Genomic DNA, 12,183 nt, shown 5'->3' with positions numbered 1-12,183 from the left:
GTGCTGGGGTGGTGGTGTCTTTTTCTTCCTTATAAGTCCTGTGTTAGCTGAGATGCCAGACTTGGACTTGTGGAGTCTACAGGGCAGCAGTGCACCAGTGTGCTTGCTCTGAAGGCTTTGCTGCAAGGATGGCAAGTCATATTTTGCTTCTTCCTTCCTCTTCTAACAGTATTAACAGAGGAATAAGCTAGTGTATCAAAAGTATCCCCTCAGCTTTTTTCCTTTCTTTTTCGGCTTCTTTATTCTTTTGGAACAAAGTTTACTACTTTCAGATGATTCCCCGAGCAAATCAAGGCACTGCATTGACCAAACACAGCCTTAAACAAGGGAACAACAACTCATTGTAGCGAGATAAACAAAACAGCAGCACTGGCTGCTTGGGAGAAAAATGTTTGTGTGTGAGAAAGGTGGTGCTCAGCTCCTGTTCAGGACTTCAGCTGAGACAGGTCAGCGAAGTGCACAGCAAGGAATGAGATTTAACTGCACCGTTGAAGCCAACTGAGCTACTCCTTCGCTGCTGAATGGTGGGGAATAGGACAGAAACCAGGCGAGGGCTGTGGATAACCCCCCCACACACCCTTAGACCATCCACATCAAGAAATACCCCATTGCTTTTGCCACATACCGGCCTGTGCCGGTAGGAGAGCAGTCCACTTACTTCCCCAGTCAGCTTATAGCCCTGTACTTTCCCAAATATCCAGGGACCAGGCCCTCAGCACTGTAAGAGAGACACAACTGAGCTTGATTCCTCAGTGTGAAAGAAACACCCAAGTGTTTCTTTAACAAGTAATATTATAGCAGCTCTTTCTTGGATTTTAGAAAAGCATTTAGAAACAACAATTAGATCAGGTACTGATGGATGCTGCTCCTCCTGCTGGATCCTACTGTGTTTTTTCTTCTTTCCTTGCCCCTGTGCACAGAGAAGATAAGGTGGAAGACACTTAACCACATCTGGGGGGTGAGTAGGAGGTGTCATTAAATAAAGGATACACTCCTTTCTGCAGTATCTACTTCTCCCCCCCGCCCCCCCGTAAATTCCCACAGCAGTCCACTTCAGTCACTACATCTCAGCTGTCAAGATGTTTTGTTTTATAAGGAAATGTTGTTACAAGAGCAGGCCCGACAGTCCCAGCCAAGAAACCTTTCTTTTACATACCTATTTATAGGACTGATTATAACTGCAAAGGTTGCACAATTTGGAAAGGCCTCTTACAGCTACTGTGTTGTTTTTGTATTACTTAAGCTTGATGTCCATATTTGTAACTCTTTGAGCAACTTGTAACAATTACAAATGTCAGTGATTTCCTCCTATCACTGCAAGGTGTTCAGTTCCCCAACATTCATGTAAGTTCTTTCCTTTAGGCCATAGGACAGCTGAAAATACTTTGTGTCACAAATTTAGGGGTTTGTTCTTCTAAGTACAAAAAGGCACTGAAGCACTAAACTGAGGTGAGCTGTGCCTGTGTGATGGTCCTCTCCCTTCAAGAAGAAAGCACTATGAAAGGTAAAGGATTCCTCCTCTCCCTTCCCCTCAAATTTCGGGCAACCAGCTCCCATGGCAGGGTCTACCCTTCTATATAAAACTGACAGTCAGAAAGTAGCAATTAATTGGTTTTGATCTGACAGCTGCTGGAAGTGTAAACCCCTTCAGGTAGTGCCAGTCCCATATCCCTCTGTGAAACAATTACTTAAGAAGCAAAAACGAAGCAACAATAAAAGTGTCATGAAGTCGACTCAAACAGTGTAGCAAAGACTCTGGCAGCCCCGGAAACTCCTCGATTAGTGTCAGTAAACCAGCCACACAGGACACCTGCCTCAGCTGTTCTCACCACCAGGGAGCAGAGCCAAGCCTTCCACCCTACTCACCAAAACCAAATCCCCAGGAGCCTGTGCCTCCAACACTTCTGCCACTCGGTGAAAAGCCTCAGGTTAGTCAGAGACTTGAGCACTTAAGAAGGTTGTTCATAACAGCCATTCTAATTCTCCTGGTCTTCAGAAACACAAAGATGTGAGGTACAGCACTAAATACAAACATAAAGACTTTATTGAACGCTGCTCAATTCCCCAAAGATCTTTCATTACAAAATTTTTCCACACAACTGCAATTTAAGAGATTGGAATGGTACTCTGATAAAAGATGTGAAAAATACTTGATCAAGTAAACAGACAAGACTTCTATTGTCAGCTTTCCACCTTTAAGAAACAGACTGCATTTTCTTTAAAGAAAACAAGGAACTATTTCTTGACATTCACTTTCTTCTTTACTATTAAAAAAAAAATAATGCCAATTTTGGTCTCTTCTTCAGTCCATGAGATGCTAAAACTAACACAGAAACATCCAAGATAGTCTGTGAGAGAGACCTGCAGTAAGCTGCAGGGTCCTTGGGCTGATGAGGAGCATCATTGATGGGCTCTCTAGAGGAAGCTCCATCCTCAGCTGTAGCAGGAGGAAATCCCTAACTAGCCCAGGACCAAGACACAGCAACAATGGGGTAGAGGCACTGGCCACCCCAATCTGTTGCCACTGACTCTCTCCCTACCTTGCCTCCTTCTAATGTGAGCGTTACATCAATCTAAATCTGACTCCAATCAGGAATTCAAGGACAGCACTGTATCCGAGTTCCTTTCAATGCTGTAAGGGGCACATACTGAGTATCTCAAGTTACTGGTAACGTACCTTGGTTTTATTTGAGAAAATACAGCACAATTAGAAGCCTTTTCTATCATCTTAACCAAAGTATGCAGCAATGTGAAAAGCACATACAAAACAAAGAAAAATGTGTACATAGCAAACTATACCACCTATGTGCAACACAATCAAAAATTCAAGTCATAATTCTCACCACTCCCATAATTATTTCACTCATTAAGGATGATAATTCAGTTCTATGAAACGTTGGAAGTGACAGTCTATCAATAATTAGACAAATTTACAATATGCTGTGGTAATGACATCACTTAACTGCTGTATTTAAATTCAAATCCTTACAATTGCCAGAGAACAAAATTGGCTGTTTCTATTATACTGATGAGGTTTCTTTTGCAAATCCTTATATATTTCAAAAGGGTACAAAAAAAGAATGTCTGCCGAGTAGAGGTGGTCATTTCTTTTATTTGGCACTTGTATTATGTGCATTGAGCACGTTGTGAGTCTGCTTTTCTGCCATCGCCTTCTTAAGCTTTAACTCCTCTAGCCTTCTCCACAACTCTTCACGTTCCAATTCCTTTTTTTTCTCTCTGTAGAAAAGAGTGAAGGATCAATTTCAGATGTGTTTTAAGCACAATCTGGAAATGCAGTAACTTAACTGTTGTTTACATCTAATTCCTCTTACAAGTTTTTCTCCAAAGCTTATTTTTAGAGGAAATCATCACACAGTTTCCTCAATTAAAAAGTGAGCATACAAATCAGTAATAGTTAGTGGTGAAACTGTAGCTTTGCTCCACCAAACGCAGACAATTGCTGTAGTGTGGCCTTGCACAGACAGCTGCAGTTCTAAGAAGCCTCTTTATCACATGCAAACAAATTAAGGGACTAAGCATTAGGAGGGGAGAAGAACACAGCTACTGAAAGGATACTTGGCATGTGGTCTCAGCTGGCCAAGGATAACCTACACACCCTGCCTCCCTTACTCCAGCAGTGCTGCTCAGTAGGTTAGTAGGGTAAGATGTTTTTGCTGAGCTAGAAGGCATTCTCCAGCTAAGCTCTCTTCAGACACCCCTGAGGCAGCAGAGCCAGCAGCAGCTGAGCCCAGTTTCACCACACAGGAGAGCACGTGCTCCCTGCACAGGCAGGATGAGGAGCTGGGGACTTCCTGGGCCTTCAGCTCCCACCACATCACTGCACATGGGAGCGTCACACAAGGGACATCTGGTGAGCAGTTCCACTACAGAACCCCACAGGCACAACAGCAAAGTAACATCTGAAATTACACCTTCGAGGCACAATCTGCAACGGGCATTTGAAAAAAGAACCTGTACCTTTGCCTTTCTGCTTTGTATGAGCTTGTGAGTTCATCAAAAAGCTTGCCATTCATTTCCATCAGGGTTTTCAGCACATTGTATACCAGTGCCACAATGGTTCTAAAACAGAAGCAGCACAGCCATTAGAGTTACTCAGTGACAAAATTAACTTCACTAAACAAGCATTTGATTTCTATTTTGGACTCTGAGTTTCTTATTCAAGATACTACTGTAAGGTCAGTGAGTTTCTGAAACAAAACCCTTTTCATTTTATTAATTTACAGAGGAAATTATAGTATAGTTAAACATTTTTTTGAAACAGCTATTTAACCTTAAATTCCTGACTTCTGTAATATGCACAGGATACAATTATTCATGCTGTGGCTGTACTTTAAAAGGCATTCAATTATGTTAACCTTTAATAAACCGAGTTTTAACAACAACTTTGTAATATTTGAGTAATGAAATATGAGAGTCTAGAAAAATAAAACTGCTGGCTAAATAGCTTCAAGAAGGCAACGGTGGAGCCACAGGAGCATAGTTTAGCACAACCACACAAAGCTCTCCCAGCAGCGTTTCTGGGCAGCAGGCAGTGTTGCTGCACATGCCCCATTAGAGAACTGAATCGAGAACATCAGATAATGGTTTTGGGTACCTTAGTTTCTTCAAGAAACTCAACAGCTTGTGCAGCACAGGCTGTGTGTTATGTGGCTGCCCTTATTTCCACATTAAGTATCCTTCTTTTTGTGGTAACATTTGTATTTCAATGAACTGTTTTAAACACTGTGTTGTTTATCTCCTTTAAACCCTCTCTTAGTTACACAGAAAAATACAAAAATAGCAACAAAACAAAACAAAAAGGTGCCTGGCATTAAGGTTATCACTAATCAAAAAGTAGGTAAACTGTCTTCCCCATCTTTTCCCTCACTAGCAGTTCCCCACTGACTGCAAGGCTGCAGCCTTGTGACCTTGAAAAATAAGTAAAAAAAAAAAACCTAAAAGAAGTAACCAAAGGACCAGGTTTGCCTTTTCAGTACACTCTGTCCTAGGAAATCTCCCAGTTGTCTGTCAGTGCCTTGCACTCGTTCAGAACACACAGTATGCTTTGCCTGTTTACACCCTTTTTTTCCTTTTTCTTTTTTTTTTTTTTTTTTTTTTGCATCCTAGCATTCATGTGGTTTGAAGTCAAAAGCTTATTCAGAGTTTTGGTTTTCTGAGAGGAAAAGCTTGATTTTGAGTATGTGATTAAGTCCATATCAGACAGCCAAGATGAATGTTTTGCTGCCCTCCAAAACAGACTAATACAAAAGGCTTAGACTTTCTTCCCCAAACCTCCTTGTCCTCAAGGTATGCAATTATTCTGTGTCTTTTACTTCCTTCATAAAGAGCAACTTCTGTCTACAGATTGGAGGATGTCTCTCTTTCCCAAATTGCTGAGGTCCCAAGTATCTTGATGCTCCAAGAACTAGTTCCCCAGAATTCATATTCAGTCTCAGCTGCTAGATTTACAACTAGACACACCACCTAGATAAATTCAGAATAATTTCAAAGCCTCCAAGGGCTTAAAAACAGGGCATCTGATTTACTCCAGGGCTGTGGGAGGCTCCTGCTCACTCTGGCTTTTGCCTGCACAAACTTCACATTCTGCACACTGACCTGTAACTAAATTGAGGGTGCTGGCACCAGCACACTTTGCTTTTTAGTATTTCAATATCTTTCAAACATGATATAAAAACACTAATATTTAACTTGTGGCATTAAATACAATCTGAAGTAATCACTCATTTCTCAGTCCTACAATCCTATATAGTGGTAGGCATTACTCTTAGAGTATCTTTTTCCTTTCTTATCTCACTGGGCAGCAATAACTATTTATTAAGACACAGAATCTGATTCATCTTAAAGCAGTAAAGCATAAATGTAGCAGAAGCAATTCTTGGAAATGGTTTTGGTCTAAGTAGCATTAATCTCCATTTTGAACTAACACATAAGATCAAGTGTCATTACAATATAAAGACCATCATCCGATTTCCTCATACTTTCCCAATAAATTCCAGGTCTCCATCATAACAATGCAGAACAGTGAAAGCACAATATAGCTAACAGTGGCATTCGTCTATTTAAGTAAAAATGAAATCAATTTATAAGCTCACAATCCAAACCTGAAACAGTGGACAATTTATTTAATATAGATAAAGTTAAAACATTACATACGGATTCCAGTGTTCTTTGGAGATCTTGTACAAACTGCCAAACATAATTGGTAAAATTTTGTCAATGTTCTCTTCAATCAGGCTAAGAATATATTCATTATTCCAGAAGTACAAAGCTCTTTCTGCAACCTGAAACGCAAAGTTTAGGGGTCAACAACTATAAAATAAGCTATTGCAAGGTTGGGGGGTTTTTTAATCCTTTTTTTTTTTTTTTATTTACCTGAAAATGTGAACTTGACACACTCTTGGATATTTGCTTAAATAAAGGCTCTTCTATTTTTTTGAATTGTGTCGGTTCTATTACATCTAAGATTTCTTCAATTTCACCTAAAAACATTACCTGTTTGTTTAAAAAAAAAGGAATGAGAATGTTCTAAAAACGCCATTGTAAACAGAAACAAAATACAGCTTATACATTAGTCATGAATCCTGCAAAGAACAGTGTGTATAATTACAATACATTAGACATTCACAGGGCTTTTGCAGCCTAAAAGAAGTCAATCGTCCATTTCAGCTACCAGGATACAGCTCCCCTCTTGGACTTCTTTTGTGTAAACACTCTGAATACTTCAAACTGCTTCTGCATTTTATTTCAAGAACGGCTGCAGAGATTACAATTATGCAAGATATCCAAAATAAGTTTTGAAGGGATAAATAGTTATTTCCCCTATAAAACTGCAACCAGCAGAACACTGGGTGGGTGGCACAGAAAAATTTAACACCACTTGGAGAAACAAGGACAACAACGTTAAGGGATCCTAACTTTTAAAGAGCTGTCATGGATGGGATCTGGTCGCATAAATCAAACTTCTGGTTTTTAAACTCCTTTAACTACACAGGAGAAACCACGAAACAAAAATTTCCCAAGACTGTTTAAAATTATTTGCATACTACAAAACAAAAAAAAAGTATGTTTGCTTTACAAGACACTTGCTCAGCATCTCAAAAGCGTCACGTTGCAGATGACTACCTTCAGCCTGGTCTATACCTACTAAAAATATTTCTCACCTCAGAAAATTGTTTCTTTATACAATATCTTAATTAGAATGCAACTTCGAATATGGTTTTAACATAGTGAGAACAGAGACATACAAAACAATTGCACTGAGTCGCATGACAAAGGGGAGTGCCTCAAGAAGCTTCAAGAACTCCAAGTTTTCTGCAAAATCTCTTGAGCACAGCAGAGGGAAGGTTTGTGAACGTGCCCCATGACATTTTACTTCACAGCAGACACCAGAAATGAGAGACAAAACCAACCTCTTTCTGACTGCATGTTTTGGGCCAAAATTTGAGCAGTCCTCTGATTACCTATATGAAGAATACAAACAAGTTAAAGCAGAACAAGTTTCTATTACATACTTGATAAGATTTAAAAAAAAAAGGACTAGTTTGCTTTTCCTTATCCAGAGTGTTTCAGTGAAAACTGAATACAGCTAAATGCAGTCCCGTTGAAAATAACCACTCATTTAAATATTTATCTTGTTTGGGTTATTAGAATAACAGACCCCGATCACTTTGCATGTCTGTGATATATCTGTTCACACTCTGCTCCCATCCCAGTGCATACATTAACTGATAGGAAACTGATCACATCAGAGCATCACAATATGAAGTTGACCTCCCCGTGGCTAAATTTCACAGAACATTTTTTTGTCTTCTACTCATCCATACTTCGGGGGGCACCTTGGCATCAAAGGTTTGGAGCCTGAGAGGAAGCACTATATGCTGCCTGCAGAAACAAGGTTCTAAGAGGAGCCACAGCCTCCAACTCTTCCTTTTCTCTGCTAGAATATGAAATGTTAGACTGGAAACTAAAGTAGGAAAGACATGAAATTGCAGAGAAAATATATTCCAGTATCTATGCTACTTTACACGAGACTGGAGAAAAAAAAAAAAAAAAGGCAGGAAAATTAGGTGGAAAGTTCAGCACCTAAGAGAATGGGGAGAACAAAGAAAGGCTGGAGGCATTTTTCCTAGAAAGAAAACATCTCATGTGGCATCTAAATTATAAAATTAATGCTGACTTGAAAAAAAAAAAAAAGTTGTAGCTATGTCTCAGACGCAAAAACATTCTCAGAGCCTTATAAGCTTTCATTCCGAGAGAGGGACCTCTATTTTTATGATACAACAGCACCTAATTGATCAAATCCAAAGGGAAAACTTATTCGCCTATTTGAATACCTTCCATATTTGCTTTTTGTCATGTGGAATTCTTTTGGCTTTCCAGCTGGCTGTTTTACTCACCACTACATGTACTACCAAAAGTGGTTTTCCAGAAGAAGGAGTCAGTATGACTTTAAGTGCCCACAAGTCTTTATCCTAGGATACTCACACATCCCCCTACTACACAACTGACTGTCGCTTCAAATGACACTGAGCAAATACAGAAGCCTCAGGCAGCTGGTAAAGTTCTATGCTCAAATCCACAAAAACACAGCAAGTTACAAGGAAAGAAGAGTTTCCCCACAAAGCCTTGACCATACAGTTCCACCCAGCTGGCTGGAAGACGCAGACTACTGGAATATTAACAGCAGCATCTGACACCGATGAAGGAGCAGGAGGTCGGGGTCAGCCCACACGGGTGACACCTTTGCCCTCTGGCCCAGAGGCAGAGCTCCCCGCCTGGAGGCAGGCACTGACCTGGCCTCCTTGCTGCTGGAGCAGAAGAGCTGGGGCAGGTGGCACAGTGAGGGAGGAGAAGTTTTGAGTTCCCCCACTTCACTGCAGTTACTGGATCAGTCAGTCCTTCACTCGCTTGCTTCTCCTCCAAGGAGTCAGACTTGCATGAATTAATTACATTTGTTTCGCTAGATTAGTAATTTAAATTTGTGTATGTAAAAATACTTCAAATCCATTTTCTGTTAGTTACCTTAAAACTGAATGACTCTGTTGAGATTTCATAATTCTACAGAACAAACCCAAACATTTCCAGGTATAACAGCTCATTCTGCTGACATCCTCCCTTCCCTCTGAGCAATGCACGTAAGCCAAACAACTTCAGACAAGCACATTTGCCAACAAAAAGTGCGAGAACCTACCACACACACCTAACTGGAACATGAATTTACTGGTCTCGAGCAAGAGCACAAAACTGAGTTTTCTAGAAGAGTCCACTTTCCAGCAGATGTTACTGCAAGAATGTCTGAGTATACTTTGCTACAGAGACTTGTATTCTCAACTTGATAAAGAAATAACAAGTTTGAGCTTAACAGCATACACGTCAAGAAGACTTCTTGCTCCTCCTTGCTGGAATATCAGTTTCCAGCTTGACTGTGCTTTCATATCAAAAAGCTGATACATTCACATCTATGTTTATAGATTTTATTCAAAGAAGTAGTCAATATAAATGGAGATCTGAAATCCTGTTGCTCTTACTACACAAAAGGCTTAGGATTAATATTCTTCCTTGAGCTACAAAATTTCCATAAAGTGACTTACAACAGTAGGCACCTGCTAGAAAACTTGTCCCACATACAAGGACTGCACGTTTAGCCTGATTTCTTCAATGTAAAGGCCATTGCACTCAGCAGGGTTAGGTAACAAACTCTTCTTGTCAGCTCTGCAAACATCAGCACTGACCTGAGGCAGACTACCATAGCTACAAGAGCTCAGATTGAATGTCCTCTAAATTGACCCTGAGTGACAATTCCTGCCAGAAAAATAACAGGAAGGTATGCGTGAAGACAGCCTTCTGATGGAGTTCTTAAAATATTACTTGACCTAAAGCCAAGAAAAATTTCCAATGCTATCTCATCAGTTGCCCCAAATTTTAACATTTATTTTTCAAGCATTTCAGAAAGTTTCTTAAAGCTGATCATCTTATTAACTTCAACTTCTCTACAAAGCACGTTTTACTGTGCGCTCAGAGTAACGACCAAAGCAAACACAGGCAGTGACTCTGCAGTGAATTCTCCTGTCTCCTCCATTCTAAATTCTCCTTTACTGATTAAGAAACAACCAGAATTGTATATACTACAGTCCAGACAAAACTCAGAATTGCACAATGGCAGTCCTAGTTCAAAGCCCTGCCTTCTTCACTTCCAAGTCTGGGTTTGGATCTTGCACCACACTTCTGTAAATTCATGTCAGGAAGTTCTGACTTTGTCACGTTGTCACTTCATTCACTCTTGCAGGTTTTTATGTAATACTACACACTTTCTGCTCACATATCAACTTTAACTGTCAAAATGCCTGGGTTGTTTTATCACTTGGCTTAAGGAATGTGGGTTATGCAATTCCTTTCTCCTCACCCTATCCTACAAAATAAGCTAATTGACCAGTGTAGCTGAGAACACTGCAGCACAGGGGGAAAGAAGATGTTTTCAAGCACACAAAGCAAATTGCTGGACACCTTCCACCACCTACAAAATAACTTGTCAGCTGATGGGGAACATCAGTACTGAAGTGCCTGTGCAGAAAACAAGCTTCCACTGAAAGACCAGTGAAGATCAGTGTTGCTTTCCCCAAGCTGTTTATCTTTTTTTCTCTATAGAAAAAGAAACAGAATTTGCATAAGCTCTTCATTTTTCTGTCACAAAAAAAAAAATAAAGTACTTAAAACTACCTTACTTGTTTTGGAAATATTTCTGATTGTCCAACTAAAACCAGTTTCTGCTGTAGCTGGTCTGACATTCATTCTGTGTTCCCACGAGCTGCTGCACTGCCCTGGGCCTCTCTTCTTTTTTATGGGCCCTGCCAAAGCCCTTGCATGAAGCACTGCAAAACCCCTTTTTAGCTGAGCTGTCAATATGTATCATGGGATATTGTCTGGCAAAAGCCACTGATGCCTGAAGCACCTGTATTCTGACTGCCAAGAGGCACCCCAGGAACTGAAGAGACAGAACAGGAACAGCGCCTTTGGAATTTCAGAGTTCTGTCTAAATAAAGTGTCGTTATTCTTTTCAACTTGTTTTGGGATTGTTTATTCCCTAAAACATTACAACTTAGCCATGCAGTGGCTAAGCACAAGGAATCAATAGAAAAAACACTGAAATTTTATTTCTTATGAGGAGAGAATACAGTTGTGACAAGCATGATAGAGCATAGACTTAAATAAAAGTTTGAGCCACTAATATCTTGGTCACAGGTTAAGAGAACTGCCCTTCCAGACCCAGCATTTTCTTAACAACTGTTCTGGATTTAATTTTTATCCCCTAGGAAAACCCCACCTGTGGATCTTTAATCAGGATAGCACAGACAGCACTGCTATACAATTCTAACAAGTGACACTGAAATATGTAATTGAAATTAAAAATAGAAAAACATTCAACTGAAAAACACTTACAGGCTCTGTTAAAGTTGTATCTTTTTCCAGGAACTGTACAACACAATAGGCGAGCTAGAACGTAAGTCATATGATTATTTAGTTTAAACAGACACTGTTTAGACATTGCAGCATAACTATCACAACTTCTAATAGAAGCACTTTGGATCATGGGCAAACCCAATCCAAAACATCCCTACACAGCCATTTCATATTAGTCCAAACTAAACAAAACAGCAATTAAAGCAGCAATATATACAGGCCTGCTCTATCTGACAAAAACTTCCCACATACCAAAAATCATATTTTTTTTGCCATCTTAGAAGAAAATTACTTTTAAGCTTGACAGGTATTTCCTCAACTCAAATCCAGTAACCAGTATTAACATTACAAAGCTATCATTTTCAAACATCTATATTGGAGTAGAAAAGGCTATATTTTCAGTAAGAAACAAGTTTTAACACAGGTTTGACTGAGCCCACACTGCACACTGCTCAAATACTCGATACCTACAGCACACAACAGTCAGCAGTAAGATTACAGGTGAAAGAATTTTAACACATTCCACAGCCACAAGAGATCAGGTAGCTGCTGACCAGATGAATGTCCTGTGCAGCAATGGCCAACAAGTGCCTGTGGAAGGCTGTAGGAAGTGGGGAAGCACAATGTCATCAAGTCACCAGCACTGCTCTCCCGGCCTCTAGGGGTTTCTGTGCAGGATCTTCTCAGGCCAAGGTGTCATATTTC

The 12,183-nt window shown here is 40.0% G+C and overlaps 1 protein-coding gene across 1 annotated transcript in view; it reads right to left on the bottom strand.

Moving 5' to 3' along the window:
• Positions 1-2,026: 2,026 nt before the first annotated feature.
• The window catches only part of PPP2R5A (protein phosphatase 2 regulatory subunit B'alpha), a 44,056-nt gene continuing 33,899 nt past the window's right edge, over positions 2,027-12,183 (bottom strand). Inside the window, exons 8-13 of the mRNA XM_027890747.1 lie at positions 11,458-11,511; positions 7,431-7,481; positions 6,394-6,513; positions 6,175-6,302; positions 3,979-4,080; positions 2,027-3,237 (exon numbers count right to left, since the gene is read on the bottom strand). Coding sequence (XP_027746548.1) covers positions 3,111-3,237; positions 3,979-4,080; positions 6,175-6,302; positions 6,394-6,513; positions 7,431-7,481; positions 11,458-11,511 — 582 coding nt within the window. The 3' untranslated portion in view covers positions 2,027-3,110. The remainder of the gene's footprint in view (positions 3,238-3,978; positions 4,081-6,174; positions 6,303-6,393; positions 6,514-7,430; positions 7,482-11,457; positions 11,512-12,183) is intronic.

This window comes from Empidonax traillii, unplaced genomic scaffold (genome assembly GCF_003031625.1).
Source record: "Empidonax traillii isolate 1590-97213 ecotype Southwest subspecies unplaced genomic scaffold, ASM303162v1 scaffold296:size1881848, whole genome shotgun sequence".
In the NCBI taxonomy this organism is placed as follows: domain Eukaryota; kingdom Metazoa; phylum Chordata; class Aves; order Passeriformes; family Tyrannidae; genus Empidonax; species Empidonax traillii.
Note: the sequence above shows the minus strand (reverse complement) of the source record. Positions and strands in the feature narration are given on the sequence as shown.